This window comes from Bufo gargarizans, chromosome 2 (assembly GCF_014858855.1).
Source record: "Bufo gargarizans isolate SCDJY-AF-19 chromosome 2, ASM1485885v1, whole genome shotgun sequence".
NCBI lineage: Eukaryota > Metazoa > Chordata > Amphibia > Anura > Bufonidae > Bufo > Bufo gargarizans.
This window is the reverse complement of record NC_058081.1, coordinates 703646074-703663285: the sequence shown is the minus strand read 5'-3', so window position 1 is coordinate 703663285 and position 17212 is coordinate 703646074. Positions and strand designations below refer to the sequence as shown.

Here is a 17212-nt window from a genome sequence, read left to right as displayed (position 1 = left end):
TCAGCTGCTTCGTGTCTGCGACATTTTTTTTTTTACACAACTCAATCCAGTACTGCACTATATACACATAGGCTGCCACAGCTGCCATCACACAGCTTTCCTACACTCCTGAATAGCAATCTGCTCATACATCAGATATGGAGCCTTTAAGTATCACCGAGCAGCCAACTGTAACCCCCAGCGACCTCTGCCGTCTACAGGCTCCTGAGGCGCGGCAGCTACTTATAGCTAAGGATCATAGTCACATGACTGACACAGGGCGGGGCTTAGGACAAGCCACGCCCACCCCGTGAGCAGAGCTTTGGGCAGCGCCGCGGCTTCCCTGCCCATTCGTGACGTCATCAACCTTCGGCGGCGCATGAGCAGGAAGTGAGTGTTAAAGGGGGTCAGTGAAAGAAAAGGGTGTCGTTTAACCTCTTAGATACCGGGCTGGGTGTAGTTCTGCTGCCCGTGAGAGTGTAGACAGCGCTGTGTTGTGCTTACTGTCATAGGGACCACGGCCATTTAGGGGACACTCCACCTTTAACAGACCCATGAGACCACTTTATGTGACATTTGGGGTCATTGTGGCTCCTTATGCCCTCAGTTGTTCAGCAACAGTGTCAGGCCGCTATGTGGTCCCTTATTCATTTCTGGCCATATATATGTGTGTCTGTCCCTTTAAGAGACCGCGTCATGCGTTAATTAATATTTGAGCGCCTGTCGGACTGGGGGGAAACCCTCTTGTCAATGGTCGGCATTTATCCCATCCAGGATTTTAGCTTGGGGCTGCACAACAACTTTTTCTCCCATTAACGCCACAGTGTAATTTGCGCGGTTCAGATATTGCGTGCCACGTGATCAAACGAGACGCGCGTCACGTGTCGGAGAACGCCGCCGGTTGTCCGGATCTGTAATAATCACCATAAAATGTCGCTCTTCTGTTTGCGTTTTGCAGAGATGGAAAGTAACGGGCGGCCGTCCCTGGGGCAGATCATTCTGTTGGCCTCCAGCTCCGCAGTCACCGCCATCTTCTACTCGGTTTACCGCCGTAAATATCACAGTGTGCAGACGCTCAAGGTAAGACGTTGTCGGCGGTCGTTGCACTTGTTGAGGAGATTTCTGGGTCGCCTTAAAGGGGTTGTCTGGTTTCATATAGGAGACTGGACGGCTCATGGGGTCAACCTGTAATAAAGATTAGGTGACTACAGACCCCTGACTGCCATTCCCGGCTGCAGCAGTGACGCCACGTCAGCAACATGTGACCGCTGCAGCCAATCGCTGTCTTCTTCAGTGATCGGCTGTGGCGGAGCGCTCATGGGTTGTCGATGTGATCCGTCACAGCTGCAGCCGAAATACCTAGGGCAGGCATGGCCAACCTGCGGCTCTCCAGCTGTTGGAAAACTACAACTCCCACAATGCCCTGCTGTAAGCTGATAGCTGTTGACAGTCTAGGCATGATGGGAGTTGTAGTTTTGCAACAGCTGGAGAGCCTCAAGTTGGCCATCCCTGATCTAGGGCATCGCGGCGGGATCTGACAGTTAAGTAGTCATCTATTCTTTATTACAAGACGATCTCCTGAGCTGGCTGGTTGGACAACCCCTCGAAATGTTTTTCTTGCTTTATTTAAAGGGAGCTAAGAAAATCTCTTTAGATGATGATTTACCGAACATCCTCATGGATTTGCCTGGAAAGTGCGTCCCCTATGCTGTTATTGAAGGTAAGTTTTACATTTCTATACCCTGAGTGTAAGCTCTTGTGGCCAAGCCCCTGAATGGGTTAAAGGGACAGCGCAATTATATTGGGATTCTAGTTGCGTTTGTTTTCTGCTTCCTCGTTAGAGGATTTTAGGCTAGTCTCACTCCGGCACTACAGCTATCAGACTGATCCGTCTTCAAATGCTTTCAGTTCACTTGCGTTTTTCCGGATCCGGCGTGTAATTCCGGCAAATGGAGTACACAACGGATCCGGACAACGCAAGTGTGAAAGAGGCCTAATTCTTTTCCGGTGCTGAGTTCCGTCCTAGGGGCTCTATACCGGAAAAGAACTGATCAGTTTTATCCCCATGCATTCTGAATGGAGAGAAATCCGTTCAGGATGCATCAGGATTAGTGTTGAGCGAACTTGTGTTTTAAGTTCGGCGTCTAAAGTTCGGGTTATCGAAGAATCGCATTATGGATTCTAAATTCCGTTATGGTCCGTGGTAGCGGAATCCATAACACGATTCTTCGATAACCCAAACTTTGGACGCAGAACTTAAAACACAAGTTCGCTCAACACTAATCAGGATGTCTTCAGTTCAGTCTTTTTGACTTTTCAGGACGGAGATAATACCGCAGCATTCTGCGGTTTTATCTCCATCCAAAATTCCGGAACACTTGCCTTTTTTCCTATTGAAATGCATTAATGCCGGATCCGGCCCCGAGTGTTCCGGCAAAACGGATCCAGCATTGCAGTCTGCTCATACTCAGACCGCAAAAATGTGAAAATAAAAATAAAATGCCGGATCCGTTTTTCCGGATGACACCGGAGAGACGGATCCGGCATTTCAATCCATTTGTCATACGGATCAGAATCCTGAACCGTCTGGCAAATGCCATCAGTTTGCATACATTTTGGCGGATCCGGCAGGCAGTTCCGGAGACGGAACCGCCTGCCGGAATCCTCTGCCGCAAGTGTGAAAGTACCCTTATACAATGACTTTATATACAGCGTAGGAAACGGACGGAGCGGCTGCTGGGCCTGGTCGGAGAGAGCGATCTTTACTAGCCTCAGGAGTGGGGGTTGCATGAAAGGAGGGGGTTGCGAAGAACTTATTGGGGGAAGGTGGGCCCCATTCAAAAATTTGCTGTCATTTCTAGTTACACTGTTGTGTGCATAACAATTGATCATCTGGTGACAATGGCGCTTGTCAGAGGGTGGGATAGATTAGGCTGCAAGTGTCCTGTCTGGTCTTGAAATTGATGTGTTGGAAGCAGGAAGAATCGGCAAGTGTAAGGATCAGAGCGACTGTGACAAGGACCAGATTATGTCTAGAGTCAATGCTCCTCCAAAATGGCAGGTCCTGTGGGGGTCTTCTTGTTATGTAGGAGTTAGAACTTACCAGAAGTGGATGAAGGAAGGAGAAGCAGTGAACCAGCAGCAGGGTCATTGACGTGCAGAGAATGAAGGCTAGCCAATCTGGTCCGATCCCACAGAAGAGCCACTGTAGAGAAGACTGCTGACAACGTTACTGCCGGCTGTGATAGAAAGGTGTCAGATCACACAGGACTTGTGTAGCTGCAGATTGTTCAGAGTTCTCATACTTACCCCCGTCCACTGCTGAAAGTGCCTATAGTGGCCACGTGAGCATCAGAAGTGGACCATGGAGCAATGGGAGAAGGTGGTCTGGTCTGAGGAATCGCGTTACATGATGCGAATGGCTGAGTGATGCCACCAGTTGCACTAATGGAACAAGACAAGCTGTGTTATGATCTGGGCAATGTTCTTCTGAAAACTTTGGGTCTCGACATCATGTGGACGTGACAAGTGCCAAAAACCTAAACATTGTACGCACAAGTATACCCTCCTCATGGCAGTGGCGCCCCCTATTGGCAGTGGCCCCTTTCAGCAGGATAATGTACTGGCCGAGGAACACGACAAAGAAATGAATGTGATGACTTGTCTCCAGATTCCCCAGATCTCAATGTGATCGTCATCTGTGCTGGAAACATCCAAAAAGTCCGATCCATGGAGGCCGCACCGAGCAACTTACAGGATCTGCTGCCAGAGACCACAGGACACCTCAGAGGTCTTGTGGGGTCCATGCCTCCATGGGTCAGCCTTGTTTTGGCTGTGTTTCCGTGTCTTATTTCTGGTAATATTAATTATGTTTCAGGGGTCGTGAGGTCGGTGAAGGAGTCGCTGAGCAGTCAGTTTGTCGAGAACTGCCGAGGCGTCATCCACAGGCTCTCCTTAAAGGAGCACAAGATGGTTTGGAACAGGACCACCCACCTCTGGTGAGTCACGTGTCTGCCCGCCCTGATGGATTTGAAAGGATTTGCTTGGAAAGGTCCTCCTGATTTCATAAAGCAACTATTGCATTTGTAGAGGGCAGGGATGCCCAACCTGTGGCACTCCAGCTGTTGCAAAACTACAACTCCCAACAGCCTAGAGCTATTAGGGCATGCTGGGAGCTGTAGTTTTGCCACAGCTGGAGGGGCCGTAGGTTGAGCTTCCCTGGTGGATTTGTGAGGGATGTTGCATAATTAGGCTCTTATGCCATTCAGGGTTGTAGGAAAGGTGAGTGACAACTTGTGTGGGAGCCGTCCTGTTGGCTGTATTGGTTGTCACTCAGCTTTTCCAGGAGCTGATCTAATGGCTCACAGTTTTTAAGTTGCCGGAAGAGGACGATTCAGGACTGCAGATTATTTTGAATGGTACTGTATCTTTAATAAAGCCTGCAGCTTAACTCTTTCTTTGCCGTCTTTCCGTTTGTGCGTACTTTGTGGACAGGAAGCAGCTGTCCGGATGTAGGGGAGATTTGTCCACCGATAAGACGCTTGTCTTTCTGGACCTGGTCACACTCGTTAATCATTAGAGCCTGGTTTGCTAGGATACAGCCGGCACGCTTCCTGCGCTATCACCCCAGGTGCAGTCACCTGACACGTGCCCCGCGCTCCCTGCCATCTGCCGAACTTCGGCAAATAATTAAAGCGCGTCTCCTGTAAAATGGACAGATCGTCAGTAAACACATGTTCCCGAGTCGTCCTCTTCTGCCGAGCTGTTATATGTTTGTAAAGGCACTTTCACACTAGCGTTTTTCTTTTCCGGCATAGAGTTCCGTCACAGGGGCTCAATACCGGAAAAGATCTGATCAGTTATATTCTAATGCATTCTGAATGGAGAGCAATCCGCTCAGGATGCATCAGGATGTCTTCAGTTCAGTCTTTATGACTGTTCAGGACAAAGATAATACCGCAGCATGCTACGGTTTTATCTCCGGGCAAAAAAACGGAACACTTGCCTGAATGCCGGATACGGCATTTTTTTCCATAGGAATGTATTAGTGCCGGATCCGGCATTAAAAATACTGCAATGCCGGATCCATCCTTCCAGTCTGTGCATTCGCAGACCTTTTTTAAAAATGTGAAAAAAAATAGAAACGGATCCGTTTGTCCGTATGACATCCGGAGAGACGGATCCGTTCTCGCAATGCATTTGTGAGACGGATCTGGATCCGTCTACAAATGCTGTCCGTTTGCATGCAGATTGCCGGATCCGGCAGGCAGTCCCGGCAATGGAACTGCTTGCCGGATCACTCTGCCGCAAGTGTGAAAGTAGCCTAAGTAGGAGAGCTGGGTGACAACCTGTATGACTGCCACTACAGCCCCTTCAGCCTTTATGACCCAGCTTTCTCAGGCTCCAGAAAGGCAAATCTGCTGTAGGGCTCAACTGTGTGATACAAGTAGGTGACTTCCATCATAGCAGGTTATCTCCCTCCTTTCCCAGAGTCCAGAAAGGCACATTGTAGAAGAAGGATAAGCAGAGGATGTACCAGTGCCTGACATGACAGATTGACCTTTCAGGATTCTGATAAAGCTGGATGATAACCATCATAGTCTGGACACGGGTCCCATAACTGGATCACCCAGCTTTACCAGGTTCTTTAAAAGCCAATCTGCCTGGTTATGCAGCAGAGGATATACTGCCGAATAATGCATCAGACTGCCCATTCAGGAGTCTGGAAAGTTGAGTGACACCTAGTATAAGTGCTATTAAAGCTCCAGCTTTTTTAGAGCAAAGCTGCCAAGTTAAGCAGCGGTCGAGGTGCATGCAATGCATTACGGCTGATTGAACATTCAGGAGTTTGGAAAAGCTGGGTGACCGTAATGTAACTGCTATTACTTCTGCCTCAGAGATTGTTACCCAGGTTTCCTAGACGCCTGAAAGGTAAAGCTGCATAATTATACAATAGAAAGGAAAGAAGAGTGTGTCTCCATGAATAAGTAGCCCAGGGTTATAGTCAAAATGGTCATGATAGATGCTGACCCAGCTTCACCAGGCTGCAGAAAAGCATATCTGCCTATCTGTGTAGTTGTATAGGAGCAGAGGATCTACTGCGGCATACAGTACTGCACATAGGACCCATCAGGAGAGCGGTAAAGCTTGGTTATTACTAAATATGTGTGATGTCATCCAGCTTTCCCAGGCTTCACTTGCCCAGTTTTGCAGTAGTAGTACGTACAAGGATGTTCCTTCAAGATTAACAATTCTGGAGTCTGGAAAAGCTGGGTCTGGACTCGAGATGCAGTGACATGCAACAGTAATAACCATGCATTTGGCCTGTGTCTCTTATAGGAACGACCAAGAGAAAGTCATCCACCAGAGAACCAACACCGTGCCCTTCGATCTGACGCGAGACGACTGTGACGACCTCGGCCCATCCATCCGCATAATTAAACCCCTAGATGCGGCTGAGTTGGACCTGGAGACGGTCTACGAGAAGTTCCACCCCACCATACAGTCCTTCACCAACGTCGTGGGGCACTTCATTACAGGGGAGAGGCCGAAGGGTATCCAGGAGACGGAAGAGATGCTGAAAATGGGGGCCACAGTAACGGGTGTGGGTGAGCTGGTCCTAGACAACAAAATCTTGAAACTACAGCCGCCCAAGGCCGGGATGCTGTACTACCTCAGCAGCCTGGATTATGACTCCTTGGTGCAGCGTCAGGAGTCTCAGGTCCGGCTCTGGAAGATCCTGACGTTGATTTGCGGGGTGGCCACGTGTGTCACCCTCTTCTTCATCCTGCGGCGCCAGTACCGGAAACACAAAGAGAAGCAACGTCTGCAGCAGCTGCAGAGGGAGTTCGAAGAGGCCACCGCCAGGAATGAAGATGGAGAAGACGAGGAGGCTCGCAACGCCTGCAGCATCTGCCTCAGTCACCAGAAGTCCTGTGTCTTCCTGGAGTGCGGGCATGTCTGCTCCTGTTACCAGTGCTACCAGGCCCTTCCCGAGCCCAAAAAATGCCCCATATGCAGGAATAGTATTTCCAGAATGGTGCCCTTGTATAACAGCTAGGAAAGGTGGGCGACTGCCAATGTAGCTGTCATTACAGCTCCCACAGGGGTTATCATCCAGCTTTTCCAGACTCCTGAAGGGCAATTGTGCATAGTCAGGCAGTGATAATTTGGCCGTCCTCAGTGGAATCCTTATGGCGGCTGCAGCAGTTGTCACCCAGCTTTCTCAGAAACAGATATTACTAAGAAAGGACTGGATAGAAATTCGATAGATTACTCCAAGGACTGTACTGGGACTCCCATCTGATAACTCCTCTGATGGAGTGATCCTTTTACACATCAGTACTAGGTCTGGAGGCCGCTTATCCGATGGATCTTCTGAGCGGTCACCATCATAATATTTTAAAGGGATCGTCGTCTTATCTCCGGAATTTTGGGTGAAAATCTCTATAGAAAATTCTATTTTTGTCAATAATTAAAATATGTTATTTTTCCTGGTTTGCAAATTTACCAAAGATCACGGGTGGTTTGCAGGAAGTGTCACGTTATGGCAGCACGGGTCTCAATAAATGTGCATTACATGAGGTGTTGCCTGGTGATGAAAAAGTAAAGCGCTGACGTCTGTTAATGAAGTGCGGCATCAAAAGAAAATTGCAAGGAAATGAATGTAAATGTGGGCTGTCACGTGGATGCCGCTACATCAGCATTGGCGTTCTTTTCCGTGGTGTGTCACACTGTACATAATAAAATATTATCTGATGTGGGGTACACGTCTTCCTATAAGCACTTGTGCTCCTGTGCTGACATCTAGTGGTCACATTCAATATTTTTCCATTACAACTTTTTTTCTCATCTACAGGAAAATGATGCAAGTATGATGTAGAGATCATAGATAAAATAACGGCACAATGTCAATCAGCTGCTTCTGAGGCCACCAGGATATTGTCCTGTATTAAACGAGGCATGGACTCGCGGGGCATGGATGTAATATTACCACTTTACAAAGCGTTGGTGCGGCCTCATCTGCAATATGCAGTTCAGTTCTGGGCACCGTTCCATAGAAAGGATGCCCTCGAGCTGGAAAAAGTACAGAGGAGAGCGACTATACTGATAAGGGGCATGGAGGGTCTTAGATATCAGGAAAGAGTAAAAGAATTACATTTATTTCGTTTTGATTAGAGACATGATTAACCTATACAAGTATATCAATGGGCCATGCAAAAAATATGGTGAAAAACTGTTCATCCCCTCAAAAGACAAGGGATCGCTGCCTCCGACTGGAGAAGAAAAGGTTCAGCCTCCGGAAGCATCAAAGCTGAATTCTTGTAAATGACATTAATTCTTATGTAAATGTGTAGAAAGCTAAGTCTCACTCCCCTTTTCTACAAGTCCCATCCCCACCTATCCCTTGATTGAACTTGAAATTGGAATTGAGTCCTTTTTTTTAAACCGTATTAATTTTGATTTAAGTAGATAGAAGATCCGGAGAACTTGTCCTCCTCAAGCAGCAAACAATATCCTGAATTCTGATCTGGTAGACGGTTACTGGGGGTCATGTTCTTACCCCACTGAGGGTTTGGAGTGCTGCTTCTCTTTTTGGACTTGATTATGGATGATTTAGAATATGTGGTATATAGCAGTGCATTACAGAATGATCCTAGTCCTTAGGCATGTAGGTTTGGATGAATTGTAGGATGCTATCCTGGAATATATCCATGAAAGCAAGTGTACAACATCAGATCAGCGGGGGTTTATGAGGGATCGGTCATGTCAGACTGATTTGATCAGCTTCTATGAGGAGGTAAGTTGTAGAATGGACTGCGGTGAGTTGTTGAAAGTCTGATAGATGGGGGTTAGTGCATAAAATGAGAATGCTCGGACTGGGAAAAAACGTCTGTAAGTGGGTAAGTAACTGGCTCAATGATAGAAAACAGAGGGTGGTTATTAATGGTACACACTCAGAATTGGGTCACTGTCACTAGTGGGGTACCTCAGGGGTCAGTATTGAAGGGGTCACAGTCACTAGTAGAGAACAGTCGTGGCCAAAAGTTTTGAGAATGACACAAATATTAGTTTTCACAAAGTTTGCTGCTAAACTGCTTTTAGATCTTTGTTTCAGTTGTTTCTGTGATGTAGTGAAATATAATTACACGCACTTCATACGTTTCAAAGGCTTTTATCGACAATTACATGACATTTATGCAAAGAGTCAGTATTTGCAGTGTTGGCCCTTCTTTTTCAGGACCTCTGCAATTCGACTGGGCATGCTGTCAATCAACTTCTGGGCCAATTCCTGACTGATAGCAACCCATTCTTTCATAATCACTTCTTGGAGTTTGTCAGTATTAGTGGGTTTTTGTTTGTCCACCCGCCTCTTGAGGATTGACCACAAGTTCTCAATGGGATTAAGATCTGGGGAGTTTCCAGGCCATGGACCCAAAATGTCAACGTTTTGGTCCCCGAGCCACTTAGTTATCACTTTTGCCTTATGGCGCGGTGCTCCATTGTGCTGGAAAATGCATTGTTCTTCACCAAACTGTTGTTGGATTGTTGGAAGAAGTTGCTGTTGGAGGGTGTTTTGGTACCATTCTTTATTCATGGCTATGTTTTTGGGCAAAATTGTGAGTGAGCCTACTCCCTTGGATGAGACGCAACCCCACACATGAATGGTCTCAGGATGCTTTACTGTTGGCATGACACAGGACTGATGGTAGCGCTCACCTTTTCTTCTCCGGACAAGCCTTTTTCCTGATGCCCCAAACAATCGGAAAGAGGCTTCATCGGAGAATATGACTTTGCCCCAGTCCTCAGCAATCCATTCAGCATATTTTCTGCAGAAGATCAATCTGTCCCTGATGTATTTTTGGAGAGAAGTGGCTTCTTTGCTGCTCTTCTTGACACCAGGCCATCTTCCAAAAGTCTTCGCCTCACTGTGCCTGCAGATGCGCTCACACCTGCCTGCTGCCATTCCTGAGCAAGCTCTGCACTGGTGGCACTCCGATCCCGCAGCTGAATCCTCTTTAGGAGACGATCCTGGCGCTTGCTCGACTTCCTTGGACGCCCTGAAACCTTCTTAACAAGAATTGAACCTCTTTCCTTGAAGTTCTTGATGATCCTATAAATTGTTGATTGAGGTGCAATCTTAGTAGCCACAATATCCTTGCCTGTGAAGCCATTTTTATGCAACGCAATGATGGCTGTACGTGTTTCTTTGCAGGTCACCATGGTTAACAATGGAAGAACAATGATTTCAAGCATCACCCTCCTTTTAATAGGTCAAGTCTGCCATTTTAACCCAATCAGCCTGACATAATGATCTCCAGCCTTGTGCTCGTCAACATTCTCACCTGAGTTAACAAGACGATTACTGAAATGATCTCAGCAGGTCCTTTAATGACAGCAATGAAATGCAGTGGAAAGGTTTTTTGGGGATTAAGTTAATTTTCATGGCAAAGAAGGACTATGCAATTCATCTGATCACTTTTCATAACATTCTGGAGTATATGCAAATTGCTATTATAAAAACTTAAGCAGCACCTTTTATGTAATTCTCAAAACTTTTGGCCACGACTGTACCTAAGGGGTCAGTATTGGAGGTGTCACAGTCACTAGTGGGGTACCACAGGGGTCAGTATAGGAGGGGTCACTAGTGGGGTACCACGGGTCAGTATTGGAGGTGTCACAGTCACTAGTGGGGTACCACGGGTCAGTATAGGAGGGGTCACAGTCACTAGTGGGGTACCATAGGGGTCAGTATAGGAGGGGTCACAGTCACTAGTGGGGTACCACAGGGGTCACTATAGGAGGGGTCACTAGTGGGTACCACAGGGGTTAGTATTGAAGGGGTCACAGTCACTAGTGGGGTACCACAGGGGTGATTATTAGAGGGGTCACTGTCACCAGTGGGGAAGCACAGGGGTCAGCATCACTAGTGGGGTAACACAGGGGTCAGTATTGGAGGGGTCACTGTCAGTAGTGGGGTACCACAGGGGTAAGTATAAGAGGGGGTCAACGTCACTAGTGGGGTCTTACAGAATCAGTATAGGAGGGGTCAGCGTCACTAGTGGGGGAGCACAGGGGTCAGTATTGAAGGGTTCACCATCACCAGTGGGGTACCACAGAGGTCAGTATAGAAGGGGTCAGCGTCACTAGTGGGGTAACACGAGTCAGTATTGGAGGGGTTACTGTCACTAATGGGGTACAACAGGGGTTCACTATTGGAGGGGTCACCATCACTAGTGGGGTACCCCAGGGGTCAGTATTGGAGAGGTCACCGTGACTAGTGGGGAAGCACAGGGGTTCAGTATTGGAGGGGTCGCTGTCACTAGTGGGGTACCCCAGGGGTTCAGTATTGGAGGGGTCGCTGTCACTAGTGGGGTACCCCAGGGGTTCAGTATTGGAGGGGTTGCTGTCACTAGTGGGCTACCCCAGGGGTTCAGTATTGGAGGGGTCGCTGTCACTAGTGGGGTACCAGAGGGGTCGCTGTCACTAGTGGGGTACCACAGGGGTCAGTATTGAAGGTAGGGTGGCCACTTTTATAACCCCAAAAAGGAGGACATCGTACCCGGGCCAGTGTGGCATGATACTAGAATACATATGATGATATAGAACATCCTTATATAATACCCATCATCATATAAAACTCTCTTCTATGTGATGATGGATGTTAGATGAGGGTGTTTCATGAGGATTCACCACATAGAACGCTGTTACATTGTGCCTCACACGTCATATAGAATCTCCAGCACTTCCATAAAACATATCTTCTTCAGTTAAGATTGAAAACCTCTTGTACAAAAGCAAACGGCTTCCCACATATTCCTCACTCAGAGTCTTGTCCTTAGCCGTGGCCTGAGGAATCCCTGAATATATACAATATACCTGAAAGCGTAAAGCGATTTAAGCCAAGACTGACAAAGTATAAGGGAGTACTCGCACACTGCGGTTGTTATTCCTGCGACCGACAATCATTCCCTTTCATCTGTATGCGGCTTGCAGAAATCCGTGCGCTTGCCTCCCCATTCAAATGAATGGAACTAATTTTCAGTTGCGGACATTTCTGCAATAAAATCCGTATTGTGTGAAGGCGCCCTAACTGCTAGTGGTGCTTGGTCACTGGTCACAGGACCAGGGTGGTGCCCCCTTTATTTTGGGTTCTGCAGCAGGGTATATGATGAGGTCACATTAATACTGGGTGACATCTCCTCTTGCTGGGATACAGGGTGACGGTCATACAGACGCTGGATGTCCTCCTGCGGTCATTCCAAGATCTTTCACCTTGGAGCCATAACTGCTATGTATGGGAAATCCAGATTTTTGTCAAATCGCATTCGCTATGCTGATATGTATTACACTTCCACATGGAAAACCCTTGGGAAGTGTGGGGGTGGGCAGTAGGACTGGTTCCATAATGTACTGGACATACCAAAGGCTGGTCAATATTCCCTCCATGAATACCAGATAGGAACGGCTGTGGTAGGTAATGGCGCCACACACCATGACACCTGATGTTGGTCTTGTGTGTCTCTGCACTATGTATGATGGCAGTAGACGTTCTCCAGTCCTGCAAATCCTGGTTCAACCATTAATGAAAGCAGATTCTGCCTTGGTACTGATGGTGGCAACATGAGTATTAATATGACCCTGCCTCAACATATACAGTGCTGCAGATCCCCAAATAAAGGGGGCACCACCCTGGTAGTGTGATCATTGACCGAGCAAATGGATCTGGATAGATTGGGGGCTTGGGCAGAGAAGTGGCAGATGAGGTATAACACTGACAAATGTAAAGTTATGCACATGGGAAGGAATAATACAAGTCACCCGTACATACTAAATGGTAAAACACTGGGTAACACTGACATGGAGAAGGACTTGGGAATTCTATAGCAAACTAAGCTATAAAAACCAGTGTCAGGCAGCTGCTGCCAAGGCCAATAAGATAATGGGTTCCATCAAAAGGGGCATAGATGCCCGTGATAAGAACATAGTCCTACCACTGTACAAATCATTAGTCAGACCACACATGGAGTACTGTGTACAGTTCTGGGCTCCTGTGAGCAAGGCAGACATAGCAGAGCTGGAGAGGGTCCAGAGGAGGGCAACTAATGTAATAACTGGAATGGGTGGACTACAGGTCCCAGAGAGATTATCAACATTAGGGTTATTCACTTTAGAAAAAAGACGACTGAGGGGAGATCTAATTACTATGTATAAATATATCAGGGGTCAGTACAGAGATCTCTCCCATCAGCTATTTATCCCCAGGACGGTGACTGTGACGAGGGGACATCCTCTGCGTCTGGAGGAAAGAAGGTTTGTACACAAACATAGAAGAGGATTTTTCACGGTAAGAGCAGTGAGACTATGGAGCTCTCTGCCTGAGGAGGTGGTGATGGTGAGTACAATAAAGGAATTCAGGAGGGGCCTGGATGTATTTCTGGAGTGTAATAATATTACAGGCTATAGCTACTAGAGGTATTCTGATGCCTGATTGGAGTCGGGGAGGAATTTTTTCCCCCTAAAACAAGGATAATTGGCTTCTACCAATTTTCTACATCAACCTTGCAGGATAAAAGCTGAACTGCATGGACGGATGTCTTATCAGACTTACACCCTGTTAGTATGTTCTGATGGATCTCATGACATGGGTCAAGGTGAAAGCTACAGCTATAAGGTTGTTATGACTAGAAAACCCCATATGTAAGTGGATCTAAATACGGGCTCATGCACACAAACGTATTTTCTTTCTGTGTCCTTTTAGTTTTTTGGGGGGGAACCGTATGCAGAACCATTCATTTCAATGGAAAAAAAAAAAACAGAAGTTACTCCGTGTGTATTCCGTTTCCGTATGTCCGCATGTCCATTCCACAAAAAAATAGAACATGTTCTATTATTGTCGGCATAACGGACAAGGATAGGACTGTTCTATTATGGGCCAGCTGTTCCGTTCTGCAAAATAAGGAATACACACGGACGTCATCCGTATTTTTTGCGGATCCATGTTTTGCACACTGCAAAATACATACAGTCGTGTACATGAGCCCTAAGGAGCAGCACTCAATCCCATGGTTTTGTAGAACTGAATTTGTATGCAGTACCAGGAAAAGAACACTAGAGGGAGACATAAAACTTCTTATACTGTACCTCCCCCTATAGTGCGGTTATATAATAGCTGATGAACTACACATTCCAGCAATTCTGCTTTGTCCAGACAAAAGATATATGGAAGTATCTAAGGCTTGCGCCTCCCTCCCACCTGTGCAAGGATTTCCACAATGTGTGGTAGAATGCAAGAGAGAACCTGAGGTGTTAGAAGGGTTGTCCGGTCATCTAAAATGTATAAATAAACAAACAAAACAAAATGGTCACCCCCGCTTCCCCACTCTGGTTGCAACTCTTTAGGGTCCTCTATCGGTCTGGATAAGTGACCACTGCAGCCGGTCTCTTGCATAAGCGGTGACCTCAGTGTTGACTTCAGTGCTAGCTGCTACTACACAGGGACAGGAGAAGCATCGGAAAGGGAGCGGTGGGTGATCAGTAAGGCCCCTTGCAGACGAGCGTTCTTCCCGCAGCGAGTCCGCATCGGAGCTTCCGGCCTGACCTCCCAGCGCTGTCGGGGGTCACATAGCATTATATTGATTTATCATGCTATGTAACCCTTAGGCCCCTTTCACACGGGCGAGTTTTCCGTGCGGGTGCGATGCGTGCGGTGAACGCACTGCACCCGCACTGAATCCTGACCCATTCATTTCTATGGGACTGTGCACACGAGCTGTGATTTTCACGCATCACTTGTGCGTTGCGTGAAAATCGCAGCATGCTCCTCTTTGTGCGTTTTTCACGTAACGCAGGCCCTATAGAAATGAATGGGGTTGCGTGAAAATCGCATGCATCCGCAAGCAAGTGCGGATGCGGTGCGATTTTCACGCATGGGTTCTAGGTGACAGTCTATTCACTGTATTATTTTCCCTTATAACATGGTTATAAGGGAAAATAATAGCATTCTGACTACAGAATGCTTAGTATAATAGTGCTGGGAGGGTTAAAAATAATAAAAAAGTTAACTCACCTTCTCCTCTTGTTCGCGTAGAGGCCGGTCTGTTCTTTAGCTGTGGACTAAAGGACCTGTGGTGATGTCAGATCACATGCTCCATCACCATGGTGATGGACCATGTGATTGGAGCATGTGATCTGACATCCCCTCAGGTCATTCAGCCCACAGCTAAAGAACAGACCAGGATCTACACCAACAAGAGGAGAAGGTGAGTTAACTTTTTTATTATTTTTAACCCTTCCAGCACTATTATACTATGCATTCTGTATTCAGAATGCTATTATTTTCCCTTATAACCATGTTATAAGGGGAAAATAATACAATCTTCAGAACATCAATCCCAAGCCCGAACTTCTGTGAAGACGTTCGGGTTTGGGTACCAAACATGCGCGATTTTTCTCACGCGAGTGCAAAACGCATGACAATGTTTTGCACTCGCGCGGAAAAATCGCGCATTTTCCCGCAACGCACCCGCCTCTTATCCGGGCAAAAAACATGACGCCCGTGTGAAAGAGGCCTTACAGTTCTGGAATGTATTGGATAACATTGGTATAATGCTGCCAGTGTTATCCAATACATTCCAGAACTGTAAGGGTTACATAGAATGCTAAATTAATATAATGCTATGTGACCCCCGGCAGCGCTGGGAGGTCAGGCCGGGAGCTGCGATGCGGACTCGCTGCGGGAGGAACGCTCGTCTGCAAGGGGCCTAAGGGGTTACTTTTATTACTTTATAACATTTTGAAAATTTTAGGTGGCAGACATCTAAAACAGTCCAATATTTTCAAGTGACGAAAAGGCCAAGTGTATCTCAGCCTCTCATGTGTGATACTGTCTGCTAAGCCATTGTATCTCAGCCAATGAATTGTGATTCTATCTGCTGAGCTGCTGTATCTAATATTATATGTTATACTATCTGCTGAGCTGCTGTATCTAATCCTATTATGTGTGATACTGTCTGCTGAGCTGTGTATCTAATCCTATCATTTGTGATACTGTCTGCTGAGCTGCTGTATCTAATCCTCTCCTATGTGATACGGTCTGCTGAGATGCTGTATCTAAGCCTATCATGTTTGATATTGTCTTCTGAGCTGCCGTATCTAATCCTATCATGTATGATACTGTATGCTGAGCTGCTGTATCTAAGCCTATCATGTTTGATATTGTCTTCTGAGCTGCTGTATCTAAGCCTATAATATGTGATACTGTCTGCTGAGCCTGTGTATCTAAGCCTGTCATGTCCTGTGTGCTGAGCCACCTTGCTCCCTATTTCCAGTCTAGTGAAGCATGCAGCTGCTGCAGAATCTCTTGGGGGAGCTGAGCTGTCAGTCATGTGCATTGTGTTCGGCAGCAGAGCTGTGACTGACTCCGGGCAGCTGGCGTCTTACGATTCCTCTGCCGTCCTTCAGAACCTGCACGTTGGAGATCTGCCAGAAATCACAGCTGATCACCTGGAAGGGTCTGATGAGCAGTGTTTGCGGCCCGTGTACTGGGATGTGTCTGCTGACCGCCCCCCATCTCCGTTCACGGGGAACCCTTCAAGCAGAATGTTTCCTTACATCTGACCCACTTGTAACAATGTCACCTTTGTCAGCGCCCGATCATGCATGATAAACCTCCTGGAGATAGAGAGGAACTGCTTACAACCATAGCGCTGGAGCGTTAGAAGAGGCTTACGTCAGTCGCACATACGGATGTCAACGTCTCCCGAGGTTCTGGAGATATGTGTGACATAAAGTAGTGATCATGGGGGGCTCCACAGTCGTCTCCCCAACCTGAAATGGCTGAAAATAGGGAACACAAAATGAGAGAGAAAAAAATAAATGAAGACCCCTAAGGGATCAAGAGAAGGTAGAGCTCCTAAATGGGTTCTTCAGCTCTGCATATACAAAAGGAGTACCTGATGGTGCCAGTGCTGAGGAGCTCAAGTAAGATGGATAAGTGCTGAGGAGCTGGTGTGAGGTAGTCATGAGGAGCTGGTGTGGACTAGTGCTGAGGAGTTGGTGTGTGCTAGTGCTGAGGAGCTGGTGTTGGCTAATGCTGAGGAGCTGGTGTGAGCTAGTGCTCAGGAGATGGTGTGAGCTAGTGCTGGGGAGCTGGTGTGGGCTAATGCTGAGGAGCTGGTGTGGGCTAGTGCTCAGGAGATGGTGTGGGCTAGTGCTCAGGAGATGGTGTGGG

General features: G+C 47.2%; 1 protein-coding gene across 1 annotated transcript; it reads left to right on the top strand.

Moving 5' to 3' along the window:
- The first annotated feature begins 294 nt into the window (after nucleotides 1-294).
- Nucleotides 295-7784, top strand: MUL1 (mitochondrial E3 ubiquitin protein ligase 1). Its single transcript, XM_044278610.1, has 5 exons — nucleotides 295-369; nucleotides 938-1059; nucleotides 1612-1699; nucleotides 3857-3977; nucleotides 6319-7784. The coding sequence occupies exons 2-5, from the start codon at nucleotides 940-942 to the stop codon at nucleotides 7037-7039; spliced, it is 1050 nt and encodes a 349-aa protein (XP_044134545.1). The 5' UTR covers nucleotides 295-369; nucleotides 938-939; the 3' UTR covers nucleotides 7040-7784.
- The last annotated feature ends 9428 nt before the right edge of the window (nucleotides 7785-17212 follow it).